Below are 17,334 nucleotides of genomic sequence, written 5' to 3' on the forward strand. Positions count from 1 at the left end.
CGAAACCGGTATAAACTCTTTCTGCACTCTCAGATTTGACCATAGTATTATGCAGCTGCTGCATTTTCGTGTTGCAAAGAAATTGAGAATGTTTATACAATTTTAATTCATTTACTCTTTTGTTTGAGTATTAAGGAATCTTTATTGTTGGAGCTTTTACCACGCTGAGCAGATGAGTTGTGAATTATTAAAAATTTTCTCATCTTAATTTGCTCGGCATCCTGCATGATTTATAAATTTTGAAAATCTCGGGAGGTGTAACCAAAAAAAGTATTCCACTTGTTGTCAATCTGGTGGTATGGAGACGACATTTATTGTCGTTTTCTGTGCTACTTCGATTGATAACTTACTTTGTTTTTCGGTAGATGGCCCTAGTTCATTCGTGACATTTCTTTCTTTGCAATTCGGAAAGGCCTGGAGTGTGGTACGTGGAAGAATCTGAGAAAAGAGGATATGGGACTACTGATGAGGGGGAAACAACCCCCGAAACCGGTATAGACTCTTCCTGCACTCTCAGATTTGACCATAGTATTATGCAGCTGCTGCATTTTCGTGTTGCAAAGAAATTGAGAATGTTTATACAATTTTAATTCATTTACTCTTTTGTTTGATTATTAAGGAATTTTTCTTGTTGGAGCTTTTACCACGCTGAGCAGATGAGTTGTGAATTATTAAAAATTCTCTCATCTTAATTTCCTCGGTATCCTGCATGATTTATAAATTTTGAAAATCTCGGGAGGTGTAACCAAAAAAAGTATTCCACCTGTTGTCAATCTGGTGGTATGGAGACGATATTTATTGTCGTTTTCTGTGCTACTTCGATTGATAACTTACTTTGTTTTTCGGTAGATGGCCCTAGTTCATCCGTGACATTTCTTTCTCTGCAATTCGGAAAGGCCTGGAGTGTGGTACGTGGAAGAATCTGAGAGAAGAGGATATGGAACTATGATGAGGGGGAAACAACCCCCGAAACCGGTATAGACTCTTCCTGCACTCTCAGATTTGACCATAGTATTATGCAGCTGCTGCATTTTCGTGTTGCAAAGAAATTGAGAAGGTTTACACAATTTTAATTTATTTACTCTTTTATTTGAGTATTAAGAAATCTTTCTTGTTTGAGCTTTTACCACGCTGAGCAGATGAGTTGTGAATTATTTAAAATTCTCTCATCTTAATTTCATCGGCATCCTGCATGATTTATAAATTTTGAAAATCTCAGGAGGTGTAACCAAAGAAAGTATTCCACCTGTTGTCAATCTGGTGGTATGGAGACGATATTTATTGTCGTTTTCTGTGCTACTTCGATTGATAACTTACTTTGTTTTTAGGTAGATGGCCCTAGTTCATCCGTGACATTTCTTTCTTTGCAATTCGGAAAGGCCTGGAGTGTGGTACGTGGAAGAATCTGAGAGAAGAGGATATGGGACTACTGATGAGGGGAAAACAACCCCCGAAACCGGTATAAACTCTTTCTGCACTCTCAGATTTGACCATAGTATTATGCAGCTGCTGCATTTTCGTGTTGCAAAGAAATTGAGAATGTTTATACAATTTTAATTCATTTACTCTTTTGTTTGAGTATTAAGGAATCTTTATTGTTGGAGCTTTTACCACGCTGAGCAGATGAGTTGTGAATTATTAAAAATTCTCTCATCTTAATTTCCTCGGTATCCTGCATGATTTATAAATTTTGAAAATCTCGGGAGGTGTAACCAAAAAAAGTATTCCACCTGTTGTCAATCTGGTGGTATGGAGACGACATTTATTGTCGTTTTCTGTGCTACTTCGATTGATAACTTACTTTGTTTCTTATTCTTTTGCTTAAAACAAGTTTCACACTTTTGCGGATTTTCTAGTGTGTATACTCAAATGCGTTTTTAAAGTACTGCTTTGACGAAATTGTTTTAAACAAACTTCACACTTGAAAGGCTTTTCTCCAGTATGTGTTCTCATATGTTCTTTCACCTTGAATTTTTGACTATACTGTTTGAAACAAATTTCACACTTGTAAGGCTTTTCTCCTGTATGTGTTCTCAAATGTCTTTTCAAGCCCCTTATTTTAATAAACCTCTTTAAACAAATTTGACACTCGTGGGGCATTTCTCCAGTGTGCACTCTCAAATGAAATTTCAAACTATTTGCTTGACTAAACTGCTTAAAACAAATTTCACACTTGTAAGTATTTTCTCTAGTGTGCATATTCAAATGTGTTTTCAAATTACCTGCTAGGCTAAACTGCTTAAAACAAATTTCACACTTGTAAGGCATTTCTCCAGTGTGCACTCTCAAATGAATTTTCAAATTACTAGTTTGGTTAAACTGCTTAAAACAAATTTCACACTTGTGAGGCTTTTCTCTAGTGTGCACTAGTAAATGTTTTTTCAAAGTAGCAGCTTGACTTAACTGTTTAAAACAAATTTCACACTTGTAAGGGTTTTCTCCAGTGTGTATTCTCGAATGAATTTTCAAATTATCTACACGAGAAAATCGCTTAAAACAAATGTCGCACTTATAAGGTTTTTCCCTAGAATGAATTCTCATGTGTAGATTTAAATCATGTTTTCTTCCAAACTGCTTATCACAAATTTCACATTTGAATGTTTCTTCTTTTGCAGTATGACTAGTATGTTGTCCTTTATTAGATGAATGTACTTCTACTGTTTTTATAATTTCCAGTGTGTCGTCTTGGGGAAAGTCTAAAATAAAAACAAAAATATATAAATGCATAGATGTGCATAGCTTATAGATCATAAAAGATTCAAATAGCAGTGCCTATTGTGAGATTTATCATCGTCACTGGAATACATTTCTATACTACAATTTTTAGAACTTTCGACATTTAAAAATTCAAACTTCTTTCCAACCACAAAAGTGTCAAAAGTTTTGTTGTAATTTATTGCTCATATGTCATGGCCATGACAACGCGAAAGTTAAGGATATTTGATTACATGAAAGAGTGCCAAAAACAGTGCGAAAAAGTAAATCCCATTTAAAGTACATTTTTACTTCACGCACACTTTGAACCCTTCTTCTTCTTCTTCTTCTTCTTAAGGTGCCGGGACCGCTTGTCGATCATTAGCTCTCATGTTGCCCAGCATATTAACAATCATTGTGTTATTTACAGCCGCACGAAATAGTTCAGTGCTAGTTTTTCCAAACCATTGGCGTAGGTTGTTAAGCCAAGAGGTTGTACGGCGGCCAACACTTCTTTTTCCCATTATTTTGCCTTGCATGACAAGGTGAAGATTTTTCTGGGTGACGTTATGACCAAAGTATACCAATTTACGCCTTTTAACCGTGTTCACTACTTCACAACTGAACCCTTCACGTACTGCTATCTATAATGACAGTTTTCACAAACTAAAAACTTATACATAATATGAGATAGAGTAGATAAAATAATTTATTTTCACATAGTCAGCTGACTTGAAGTCCCTATAGAAACCGTCACTAACCAAACCACTATCATTGGGGCGACTTTTGGTCATCTTTATAAATTCAAAAGATGTAGGTGGATAGGAAGTAGGACTATCTCTGCTAATGATATTTCTAGCTTCGCCATCGTCCATGAAAATTAAATTGTGGCTTATTTGCCAATTAGAATAGTGAAATGCATGAAATGTTCAAATTATTTTTATAGGAAAAATGATTATAAAACAAATTTCATACAGATTTTTCTACAGTGTTCAATCTCAAATGTCTAATTTAAGTAGAAAATTTCAAAGTAGTTGCTGAAATAAATTGCTTAAAACAAATTTCACACTTTTACAGCTTTTCTAGTGTGTATACTCAAATGCGTTTTCAAAGTACTGCTTTGACTAAATTGTTTTAAACAAACTTAGAGTTGAGTTAAATAAATTGCATACATTCTTCTTTTTGCTTCAATTAATTTAATTCAAAAATTATTTTTTGGCCACTCTGTATAAATAATGATAGTAATGTTTATAGTACTGAATAAAGAATTGGACACCCCTTCAAATGAGCTACTACACGACCCCTATTCCCATTTAAAAAAAATCATCGATTTCGTTATAACGCTTAGATGGATAACGTCACTAGTATGAAATATATGCCAAAAAATTGTAATTTAAAAATAACAATCTGAAAATGCGAGAATTATCATAACGAAAACATTGTTTATTTACGTATTTTAATTCATAATATGGAAAATTGCTATTATGAAAAGTTGTTTAGAATTAATCATTATGTTTTAATGTGCAATTATATCATTCTAATTTAAATGTTATGAACTATAAAGGCACTTTACTCTTGATCGAAATTCATATTTTTTATATACCTCGCATAAAATTAATAAAATTTTCTATATGATGGTTGCATCATAAATCTTAGAGCATGAAGAGCTTTTTATGAAGAATAACTTTTCTTCGTCAAATTAAAAATAAAAGAGTTATATGTAAATGAAAATGTTGGTATCCATAATTTGAGAAAAATCTTCAAATATTTTTTTTTCCATTAGAAGGGTGTAATTGCACATATCAGACCATAATTTTTTATTCCAAACAATATTACTTCATATAGTCGGTTCGCTAAACTCAGACACAACTGGCTAGTGATTTTAGTGAATAATTTTGCCAAATTGGCAAAGAAAAAAATTACTAAATAGTTAATAAGTGCCTACTAAATAATTAGTAATTTTGCCAATTTTGGCGAAATTCACAAAAAGAAAAAAATACCTACTAAAATCACTAGCCAGTTGTGTCGAGTTTAGCAAGCCGACTACAATAATAATTTTCATTTCATGACGAATGGAACAGTCCATTTATCATTAAAGGGGAGGCTGTATACTCGTATAAACCTTTTTAAAGCTGTTAATAAATTATTGCTTTTAAAATATACTCAAATTGTATTTTTGAACATCTTATTTATTTTATATAATATGTAATTAAATTCACTATCAAATGTCATTGATATTTTATTAATACTTAATTTAAAATTTAGTTTGACATTCACGAAGTGTCAAACTCAAATGTAAATAACCTATGCTTTACCTGACAAATCGAGATCGAGATTAAAAAACTAGCCTACTTACTAGCAACGATTTCAGCTGAGGTGTAGTGTGTCGGCAGAAAATAAATGGATTGTGTCGTCACATTTTAGACGTTGAGGTCGATTATCTCGAAGACGGTTAGAGATATCGAAATGCCTTTTTCAGATTTGGATTCAGAAGAAAAAACTACATAAGAATCCATCGATAAATCTGATCTGAGTATTGCAGGAGCTGCAACGCAATAACACACAGACTTTGCGAATTTATAAACGAAAAGTTTTCATTGAAAATCGACCTATTTCGAGATTTTTCTCCAAAGTCGTCCATTTTAGAGAAAATAAATTTATTCCATAATTTAGCCTCTCTCTGTATAATTTAGTTAGCAATGTAGATGATAATTCGAAAGCATTTTAAACCTCATAAATAGGTCATATATTTCATAATTTGGTATAAACCCAAAGCCTAACAATTTATTAGTGAAGTGTAGTAAAATACCTTTTAAAGAAATATGCTCACTGGCGAAGAGTACATGTAACCACTGTTGCCATTGTTAACAGTTAAAAGCTTGCAAATAAATATTTTATGACCACATACTGTGAAATAATTCCATTTTATTTTTTTTTTCAATAGAAATATCATGTGTTATACGAATTCAGTAAATTGCCAACAAGATGCACGAAAATACTGGCAAGTTTATATGCGACTCGGTTGCACGTTAACGTTGATACCACTTTTATTTGTAGATACACGTGATGGTCCTGGTCCATCGACTATCGGTCGGGGGTGGCTCCTGTCGTCGTGTCTGAAAATTTGAATGGCGAGAGCGTGGGCGCGCTATAGATATTATGTAGTAGGCTTGTTACCATTTTTTGTTTTGGTTACTTACTCGTTAGTACCTATTACAGTGTGCGTGCAATTAAACATGGATGAGTGTTGCTCTGTTCCATTGTGTGTGTTCCGTGTGTTGTGATCATGGATGACTGTTCCTTTGTTTAGTGGCACACTGATGATTTTCGTTTGATACTGGCCAGTGTAGCCTACACTCGAAAGTGTTACACTTGAAAACAAAGGAACAGACCTAATCTATATTCTTAATACTCAAATATTAATAACCTTAGTTAAACTGAGAAGCGGTGACATTGAACTGCCGCACGTAAATATATACAAATTGACATTGCAGAAAATCACGGCTTGTTTGGTATAATTAGATATAAATAGTTGAGTACCAAGATATGAAAGATTCAAGATGGACACGACAGCTGATGGAATGGAGACCAAGAGAAGATGAACGCAGAAAAGGAGGGCCGCTTACACGATGGACAGATGATATCAGGCGGATTAGTAAAAACTGGCAACAATCAGCACAAAACCGCGGTGTGGAAACAATTGCGGGAGATCTATGTCCAGCAGTGGACGTGAATTGGTTGGATGATTATGACCAAGATATGATAATTATTGTATTATTATGTTCGTTACGATTTACGCTGGTCAGTTATTGTCTATTGTTTTTTATTGTACCTATACAAACAAAGTCAATATAGTATGATAGAATTGATTCAAAAAATGACATAACCCAGACATCCAAAGTGAAAGTTATCCTCCAACACCAAATTGTTCTATATAGTCCATATAATGTTCAGAAAAAAGTCACACCTTTTTGAGCGTCGGGTTTGGGGGGGGGAGAGGGGGAGAAGTCGGTAAATTTGTAGTTTTTTAGGTTTTTTGTCAATATTTCTAAAACTATAAGGTTTAGCATGAACAACCTTCTATACAAAAATGTTCTACATTAAATTTGAAATAAAAAAGGCCCGATACACAATCCTTCTAAAATGAACGGTTCCAAAGTTACGGAGGTAGTATAGTATAATTGGTCCAAAAAAAGGCCTAACCCAGACATCCAAAGTAAAAGTTTTCCCCCAACACCAAATTGTTCTATATGGTACACATATTGTTCAGTAAAAAGTTACACCATTTTGAGAGTCCGGTTTGGGGGGGGGGAGATGGGGGAGAAGTCGGTAAACTAGTGGTTTCTTTATGTTTTTCATCAATATTTCTAAAACTATGTTTAAGCGTAAACAATGTTCTATACAAAAACGTTCTGCATGAAATTTAAAACAAAAATGGTCCTATCCATAATTGTTATAAAATCAACGGTTCCAGAGTTACGGAGGGTAAAATGTGGAGGTTTTCGATACTTATTATATTTTTTGGGCAATTATTGATGATTTTGGGTGATGAGGTTGACGTTTCTTCAAGGGATTATCACTAACATACCATCGGCCACTGAAATAGCAAATCCTGTTAAAGAAAATTTCTTTCAATCAGTAAAAATATTATAAATTGTCCAAAAAATATAAAAAGTATCGAAAACCTCCACTTTTCACCCTCCGTAACTCTGGAACAGGTTGATTTTATAACAATTATGTATAGAACCTTTTTTGTTTTAAATTTTATGTTAAACATTTTTCTATAGAATATTCCTTACGCTAAAGCATAGTTTTAGAAATATTGACGAAAAACGTAAAAAACTACTAATTTACCGACTTCTCCCCCATCTCCCCCCCAAACCGGACGCTCAAAATAGTGTAACGTTTTACTGAACAATATGTGGACCATATAGAACAATTTGGTGTTGAAGGAAAACTTTTACTTTGGATGTCTGGGTTAGGCCTTTTTTGGACCAATTACACTATACTACCTCCGTAACTTTGGAACCGTTCATTTTAGAAGGATTATGCATAGGGACTTTTTTGTTTCAAATTTAATGTAGAACATTTTTATACAGAAAGTTGTTCATGCTAAACAGCATAGTTTTAGAAATATTGACGAAAAACTGAAAAAACTACGAATTTAACGATTTCTCCCCCCTCTGCCACCCCCCAAACCCGACGCTCAAAATGGTGCGACTTTTTTCTGAACATTATGTGGACCATATAGAACAATTTGGTGTCGATGGATAACTTTCACTTTGGATGTCTGGGTTTGGATCTAGTTATACCATACTAATATACTGTTACACGCTTACTGAATTCAAGTACTGGCCTAATTTATCTTGATAAATATCAATAGCTTCAGAACAACACTATAATTTATCTTGTTTACAAACTATAAATATTTGACCATCCGAGGATTATTTATGACTTGTCTTTGATTTATTTGTGTAAACATTCTTTGTTATTCTAGAAAATGATATTTTAATTCTGCAGATAATAATCTTTTTATTCCAAAGATTTCCAGAAAAGTTGTAATGGACCAGGGCATTTAGCACTAAAAACACCCGAATAAATAAATTTTTAATTGCAGCACCTAGAGACTTGCAGTTTTTTGCATTATGTTCAGAATGACGTCAGGAAAAAAGTCTATTATTCAAAAATGGGTGGAAATGCATAATTGCACTGTAAAGTGCATAAAATGCATCCAAAATTGCATAAATATAAAAATAAAGTCAGAATCAGTATACTAAGGAACAAAATGTATTATTTGGGGGGTTTTTGGGGTCACTGAATACGATTACGCCATCAGAACTGATCCCCGGATCACCTGGTGACCAAGGTCACGTCAAGAGACGTCATCTTCTGGAGTTTCGATGATTTTCGGCATTAAATCGATGCAAACGGATTACTCATGGGTTTTAGGGGTGGCTAAATACGAATATAATATCAGAATTGACATCCGGAGTACCTGGTGCCCAGGGTCGCTTCTAAGGCACGTCATCTTCTGGATTTTCGAGGGATTTCGCACTAAATTGATGTAACTTTACTACTCGGGGGGTTTTTGAGGTGGTTAATCACGAAGATGCCATCAGGATAGGCCTTAGGATCACCTGGTGCCCAAGGCCACTGTAAGGGACGTCATCTTCTGGAGTTTCGAGAGCTTTCGGTATACAATTGATGCAAACGGATTACTTACGGGTTTTTGAGGTCGCTAAACACGAATATGCCATCAACACCGACTCCCTGTGCACCTGGAGCCCAAGCTCACTGCAAGGGGCGTCCTCTTCTGGAGTTTGAGAGATTTCGGCATTAAATTGATAAAAATGGATTACTCGGCGGTTTTTGAGTCGTTAAACACGAATATGCGATAACAACAGACCTCTCGATCACATGGTGCCCAAGGTCACTGCAAGGGACGTCATCTTCTGGAGTTTCGAGGGCTTTCGGTATTAAATTGATGCAAACGGTTTACTTACGTGTTTTTGGTGTTGCTAAACACGAATATGATATCAGAATTAAACTCCGGAGTATCTGGTGACCAAGATCACTACTAGGGCACGTCATCTTCTGGATGACTCGGGGACTTTTTGAGGTCGCTAAACACGAATATGCCATTAGAACAGACCCACGGAGCACCTGGTGCCCAGGGTCACTGCAATGGACGTCATCTTCTGGAGTTTCAAGAAATCTCGTCATTAAATTAATGCAAATGGATTACTGAGCGGTTCTTGAGGTCGCTAAATACGAATATGCCATCAGAACCGAATCCCGGTGAACCTGGTACCCAAGGGTATTGCTAGGGGCGTCATCTTCTGGAGCTTCGAGACCCTTCTCGTATTCCGTAAAACCAAAAACCCATGAGCAATTCGTTTACATCAATTTAGTACCAAAATTTTTTTAAATTCCATAAGATGATATACCTTATGCACCAGGTGCTCCGGTGTTTGTTCTGACGGCGTATTTGTCTTCAGAAACCCCAAAAACCCATGAGTAATCCGTTTGAATCTATTTAATGCTAAAACCCTCGAAACTCCAGAGGATAACGTGCCTTAGGCCCAGATGCTCCGGTGTCTCTTCTGATGGCGTATTTGTGTTTAGAATCCCCAAAAACCTATAAGTAATCTGTTTGCATCAGTATAGTGCCGAAAACCTCGCCTAGCGGATGACGCCCCTTGCAGTGACCCTGGGCACCAGGTTTTACGATGATCTGTTTTGATAACATGTTAGTGTTTACCGACCTCAAAAACCCCCGAGTAATTTATTTTCATCAATTTAATGCCGAAATTCCTTAAAACTTCAGAATATGACGTCCCTTGTAGTCACCTTGGGCACCAGGTGCACAGGGGTTGTTTGTGATGGCACATTCGTGTTTAGCGACCTCAAAAACCCTCCAGTAATCCATTTGCATCAATTAAACGCCGAAAGCTCTCGAAACGTGCCCTAGTTGCGACCCTGGGCACCAGGTATTCCGAAGTTCAATTATGATGGCATATTCGTGTTTAGCGACCCCAAAAACCCGTAAGTAATCCTTTTGCATCAATTTAATACCGAAATCCCTCGAAACTCCAGAAGATGACGTCCCTTGCAGTGACCTTGGGCATGTGATCCGGTGGTCTGTTCTGATGGCATATTCGTGTCTACCACCACAAAACCCCCCGAGTAATCCATTTTTATCAATTTAATGCCAAAATCCCTCAAAACTCCAGAAGAGGACGTCCCTTGCAGTGACCTTGGGCTCCAGGTGCACAGGCGGTTGGTTCTGATGGCATATTCGTGTTTAGCAACCTCAAAAATCCTCCAGTAATCCATTTGCATCAATAAAATGCCGAAAACCTTCGAAACCCCAGAATATGATGTGCCCTAGTAGCGACCCTGGGCACCAGGTACTCCGGAGTTCAGTTATGATATCATATTCGTGTTTACCGACCCCAAAAAACCCCGAGTAATCCGTTTGTACCAATTTAATACCGAAAGCCCTCGAAAGTCCAGAAGATGACGTCCCTTGCAGTGACCTTGGGGGGCACCAAGTGATCCAGAGGTCTGTTCTGATGGCATATTCGTGTTTAACCACCTCAAAACCCCCGAATAGTCCAGTTGCATCAATTTAGTGCCGTAATCCCTCGAAACTCCAGAAGATGGCGTGCCTTAGTAGCGACCCTGGGCACCAGGTACTCCATAGGTCAATTCTGATGGCATATTAGTACTTAGTGATCCTTAAAACTTGTAAGTAATCCGTTTGCATCGATTTAATTCCGAAAACCATCGAAACTCCAGAAGATGACTTCTGTTGCACTGACCTTGGTCACCAGGTGATCCGGGGGTCAGTTCTGATTGCGTAATCGTATTTAGTGACCCCAAAAACCCCGAAATAATAAATGTTGTTCCTTCGTATACTGATTTTGACTTTATTTTTATATTTATGCAATTTTGGATGCATTTTATGTACTCTACAGTGCAATTATACATTTCCACCCATTTTTGAATAGTAGACTTTTTTCCTGACGTCATCCTGAACATAATGCAAAAAAATGCAAGTCTCTATGTGCTGTATTTAAAAATTTATTTATTTTATGCTAAATGCCCTCGTCTATAAAAATACAGTATTTAAAAAAACAATTGTTAATGCTTAACGTAGTCTCATACATCCGCGAACGCCTATTGTTTTCGAATGTATGTTTTGGCGGTATTTTTGAAATGTAATTTGTAATTGTATCTAATATTAAATATAAATTAATTATTATGTATTAGATTTTATATATGTGAATAGAGAAATCAGTGCAAGTATTTATATAATTTAAATAGGTTTGTCAGGAATTTTTTTATTTATTATAAATTAATAAATGAAAATAGTTTCTGTCCTTGTGGGATCGGTACTCACCGGAGGGACCGCAGACGTTCGGATACAATTAGCGTCTCTTTACAAAGACAATGACGTCGACTTTGCAAAGTAACAAGACACTTACTCAACACACACACTACACATTACACCTGAGTTAGTGATAAGTTATCCAATTACGTGGCTAAAGGTTCTAGTTCTAAACCAAGGCCAGAATCAGAAAAAAAATTAGTTTGTAATTAAAGAATATAAATTCGGTGTTTTCATTTATCATAGTAAAAATAATAATAAAGTCAATCGTATAACAATTAGTGCCTAAATATAAAAATAAATCAGTATAGTCACAGTCGCATATCTAACAATACTAAATATAATACTTTATATTATATAGTCAAATAAAATGCATTTCAATTTTAAAGTCAATTACGAACTAAGGACCAAAGGCAAATTACACCATTACCAAACTCAACTATAAATTCACTTACCTTTTTCATTCATTTCTTTTTCTTCATGTGGCTTGAGTTTAATTTCATTTTCTTCTATTTCAATTTTTAACGAGTATTTATTTAAGTTTGAGTCATCAAATGTATAATGTGTACTTTCTCTATCAGGCTCCTCTTTAACTTCATTTTTGAAGCTATCTAAAAGTGCGTCATCAACTTTATTACAATATATTTCTGCTCCACAATTGTCTTAATAATGCCACTAAATACTTGTTTTACTTCCATTTGATTAAACTAGGCATTAACCACAATACAGGCTGATTGATTATAGACTACAGGCCCATTTTAAAAAAATGGATGGCTCATATGAACCACCAGGTGACGTATATAGAACGATATAAAAGCATAAAATAATAATAAGGTTTAGCACTACGGCGTCACTTGTAAGCTGTCCAACTGAGTGCTGGTGGGAATACAAAAGTGAAGGTAGAGTGAGTCATTTTGGTCATATCGATGGGTTTTTGACAAAACATCGTAACCGACAAAACGCACATTTTACAGGAGACGACTTTTTCTTCTGCCGACTTTTTGGTTAATATAATTAAAATTTTGAAACTGTGATAAATTAGTACATAAAAAAAATATTAATTCAAGAAAAAAAAAACTGTAATATAACATTCTTTTATTAAATTATGTAACCTACGATACTTTGTCAGACCTTGTCTGTGTAAATTGTAGTTGAAGCTTGTCGCTTAAGATAAACATACGATAGTTTCAAGCAGTGGCGGTTTGTATATAAGTGCTGCGGAGCTGCAGAACCACCAAAATAATCCAAACAAAATTACTTTGAAAATTAAATAAAAAATATCACTACTTATAAAATCTAAATTCATTTAGATGGTTTTCGTGCATGGCCGCCTTTATTTTGTAGCAGATGGATTTCTACTACAATGTTTTATAAAAAATATCCATTAATTTCAATCCTATCCCAAGAAAAATATCTATTTTTCTAATATTTTGGTGAGTTTAAATATCTTTAAAATTTCCTAAGCCGCTCCTGTTCGAAATATTTCAAAATATTTCACCACATTGTAAAGGTTAGGAAATTTCCTGTTTACTTGTATAAACATTTATTGTTCTGGAAGGATTCGTTAGGTCCCAGTATATTTCTTTTAGCTTTGAGCGCTAAAAATCCCATGTTATTATTGGTCTGAATTTTGAAAGATCGTTGAGTTCTCTCCGCCGATTGGTCAAATGTCAAACCGAAAGAATGATCGGCTTGAAGCGTAGGAGAATTTTCAATAGGCAAGGTACGCCGCTGAAAATATGAGTAGTTCCAAAAACATGTTCGAAGATTAAACATCTTTTAGTATGGAACTCAACTAACAGACTCGCAGAAAGTCGCACTTTGCCGGCCTTAAAATGTTTTTCTTCTTATAGTAGAAGAACTAAAGGATTTTTAACTTGTCAAGGAATATAATAACAATAGTTTCACTGCATTTTAAGTGGATATATTTTGTGAAACACTATTATTGTTATGCAGTTTGGTTTGCCGGCGGTAAAAGAAAAGTGCGTGTAAAAGAAAAGTGCGTGGTTCCTGTCCTTTATGTAGCTGTTGCTATTTTTTATGATGATGTTTTGGATTTGTACATGCTCCAGTAAGAATTCCTGTTTCCTGTATTGAAGTATGATATTATTTGGTATCGACTTATCATGTTTCCTGTTTTGTAATGATTTGGATTAGAATGTCTTCCCCTTCCAGCCCCGTCTGAATGGAAAATTTGGACAAGCGTTCTAAGTGTGACATGGATTTTTGTTTTAAGGTATGATAATGTTTATTTTAAATAATTCACAAGTGGATATTAATGGTAAAGGTTTTACATAATTAAATATTTTGTTTTCAACATGGATTCTCGGAAATTTTATTGTAAAGTAAATATAAAATGGCAGTGACTTTTGACAGCCATGTCAAATTTTTGTTTTGGTACACTGCTAAAAATAAATAAGGTTAAGAATTGTAAAACCATGTATTTGTTTTTATTATTCATTTCTTGCTTGAGAATATGTTTATTCTCAAAGTAAAAATAAATAAGGTATAAAGGTTTAAATAAACATTATAAAATGTACACATTTTTATTCTTGTAACCTCTTTCTTCAAAAAAATTGTTAACAGATAGCTAATACAAGTGAATTAAGTTTTAGAACAGAAGAAAAAGATATGGCATAGAAGCCAATAATGATAAATAAGTAGCCCAGTATAACCCCAACGAGGAATCTACAATGAATGTCCCCCCCAGTTGCTTTCCAGTAAGTACTCGATATGAGAATTTGAGGATTTTTCAAACGGCGTCCCAATTTGTTTAAATAGTAGGAAAGTCCTCAGGTCTGTGTAAGTATCCTTAGCTTATTTGGTTATGTAGTTAGTCTTCTTTAAACCCTCCTACCCCTCCCAACGAATCTACGACCTGCCACCGCACAAAAAATGAGCTGCCGTCTTGCAATGAAGGTTTGCGTGTCTGTTCCTTCTACTAGCCCCATTCTGACCCTCCAGAATCTTAGTAGATAGTCTTTCCCTGATCCCATTAGAACAGATATGTAAAACGCTTCAACTGGCCCCGACAACGTGGGGCGTGTTATTTCTAGCCCTTAGACCCCCTTAGTATGTGCCCATTATCAGGTCTTGTTGGCCTCCTTTCGGTCCCATTTGTGCTACAACTGGTAAGGCAGTGCCCGTCCCCTTGGGCAGCCTGATCTCAGTGTGTGCAACAAGTGTTTCCGACAACATGGCAGCTCGACTCTTTTTCTGTTTTGAGTACCCACAGTTACAAGTTTAGCTTGTATACCATTTACACTAGTAGTTAGCCTATCTACTAGTCCCCAATGTCTTTAGCCACCCCCACTTGGTGTTACACTTGTAATACTTGTAACGATCACCCTGAAGTTTGACCCCGAGTAAATATCGCCCCCAGTCTTCCCAAGTAGTTTAGCCCAGATTCCTCTAGTCTTGCCCCTAGAAACTGTTTCAAGTCTTTTAGTGCCCCCGAAACTGTTTCAGTCTTTTAGTTCCCACTAAAGAGCCCAATTTTGTAATTTTTGTTTACGAATGTTAATAATTTTTCCAAAGAGGTGTAAGTATGTACACATAGTATTGTGGTGTTGATTTGGTCATGCTGCTGATTGTATAGGCATGTACCATTTCATACATCATAGTGTATTTAACTTGTAACCCCATATTATGTAAACCGTAGTATACTGGTATTGTATTGTATGTATCGTACAACAGAATAGTATGTTAAATATTGTAGCGTACTTACTATATTGTATTGATATTGTACCCATGATGAAAGCATTGGTTAAATTTTTTGGAAAATATTGATAAAATATAGAGACAAACAGATGAGTAAAAAATAAAGTAAAAAATTTTTTTTCAAAATTTTGGTAAAAGTAACGTTAAAATTTTATTTTTTGAAAATTTTGCTAAAAGTTACAATTAAAATGTTTTTAATATAGAATCCACTTATAGAGTATAACAATATGTTATATTTTTTTGCATGTATTCTTATAGATCAACAGTTTTTTACAGAATAAACGTTTTTTGTGATTATTGATTTGGTCGTTTGAGTAGATGTGTGATAATAGTTGGTATGGTCCGTGTATGAGCTAATTCGGTATGGTCTGTGTGAGTAAGTCCCGTGATTTTTCAGCGAAGCCTATCTACATTGGGTATGTTATGCCACAGGTTAGTTGGAGAAGTCATCCTAGAAGAAGTAACCCCATGAAGAAGTGAAGAGGGAAACCGAGGCGAGGCCCCTCCACTTATTAATGAAGAAGTAGACCCCTTGTTTTTTCAAGCAGCCAGGAGAAAAGCTATCGCTGTTAGATTTGAAGATAGCGTTCTCTGTCGACACTGTTTTGAAAAAACTGTTATGATTGATAAAAAGTGAAGAGGGAAACTGTGGCGAGGCCCCTCCACTTATCCGTGTTGTCCTTTTTTTTTTGACTAATCTATCTTTGTAGGTGTCGAAAAGGATACCAATGATTAGTTAAAAAAGGTATGAAAAGTGAAGAAAAAGTAATCCCATGAAGAAGTGAAGAGGGAAACTGTGGCGAGGCCCCTCCACTTGTTCATGAAGAAATGAAGAGGGAAACCGTGGCGAGGCCCCTCCACTTATTAATGAAGAAGTAGACCCCTTGTTTTTTCAAGCAGCCAGGAGAAAAGCTATCGCTGTTAGATTTGAAGATAGCGTTCTCTGTCGACACTGTTTTGAAAAAACTGTTTGATTGATGGAAAGTGAAGAGGGAAACTGTGGCGAGGCCCCTCCACTTATCCGTGTTGTCCTTGTTTTTTTTTACTAATCTATCTTTGTAGGTGTCGAAATGGATACCAATGATTAGTTGAAAAAGGTTTGTGAAGTGAAGAAAAAGTAACCCCATGAAAAAGTGAAGAGGGAAACCGTGGCGAGGCCCCTCCACTTGTTCATAAAAATGATGTATGTTTTCTTGTATCTGGCATATCACAAGTGTAATACTCGTGATGAGGAAGTGTTGTTCAGTTGTCTGGGAACACTCCCATTAATAGTCGGAGCAAGAACGGTTTTATTTGTGTAAGCTCATATAAGTACCAAGTTTCAATATTATTTGTGTTTGTAAGCCCATGTAAATGAAGAATCTCTAAAAGTCTTCGAGTTGTTTGTTCCCTGCTTGTTTGTCTATCCCTGTTTTGTCTGGAAATTTTAGAGTCTGTTATCCCGTAATGTCTGTTAGCCCGTGTCCGTGATGGAGTTTGATTTTTTTGGCGAATAGTTCGTTGACCTCTCTTGTGTTTGTTTATTGAAAGTAGGCCAAGAGCAGAAGCTGTGACAAGGCTGGTGAGCTTAGGATCTGGCCGCGTTGAGTACAGGTGAAGCTTGCTTTCGGTGGATAAATGGAAGTGGTCGTTCGTCGGAACTGTCATTTCTTTCCAATGTCCCTTTGGTCTTTCCCTTGTGTGTTGCTTTCATCCCTGTTTTGAAAAAGTAGTCTAACCCCAGTTTGGAAGAGTGAAGTCTACTCATATTTTGGAAAAATAAAGTCTACTTATGTTTTGGAAAAGTAAGATCTACTCATGTTTTGGAAAAGTAAGATCTACTCATGTTTTGGAAAAGTAAGATCATATCCCCGGTTTTGAAAAGTGAAGTCTATCCCAGTTAGTGATTTGAACATGTGAAAGTTGTCTTATGAACTTTCATGAAATTCTTTTATGTCCTAGGTAGGACTGTTGATTGGAAACGTAATGATGTAGTATTTCCTATGTCATGTGTTACGTTTATTTTTTTTTTTGGTCTTATTTAAAAG

General features: G+C 35.6%; 1 protein-coding gene across 1 annotated transcript in view; it reads right to left on the reverse strand.

The window, feature by feature from the left end:
* Positions 1 to 1,389: 1,389 nt before the first annotated feature.
* The window catches only part of LOC126883238 (zinc finger protein 664-like), a 40,380-nt gene continuing 24,435 nt past the window's right edge, over positions 1,390 to 17,334 (reverse strand). The window contains exons 3-4 of the mRNA XM_050648534.1: positions 12,043 to 12,198; positions 1,390 to 2,696 (exon numbers count right to left, since the gene is read on the reverse strand). Of these exons, the coding sequence (XP_050504491.1) occupies positions 1,834 to 2,696; positions 12,043 to 12,198 (1,019 nt within the window). The 3' untranslated portion in view covers positions 1,390 to 1,833. The remainder of the gene's footprint in view (positions 2,697 to 12,042; positions 12,199 to 17,334) is intronic.

This window comes from Diabrotica virgifera, chromosome 4 (genome assembly GCF_917563875.1).
Source record: "Diabrotica virgifera virgifera chromosome 4, PGI_DIABVI_V3a".
Taxonomy (NCBI): domain Eukaryota; kingdom Metazoa; phylum Arthropoda; class Insecta; order Coleoptera; family Chrysomelidae; genus Diabrotica; species Diabrotica virgifera.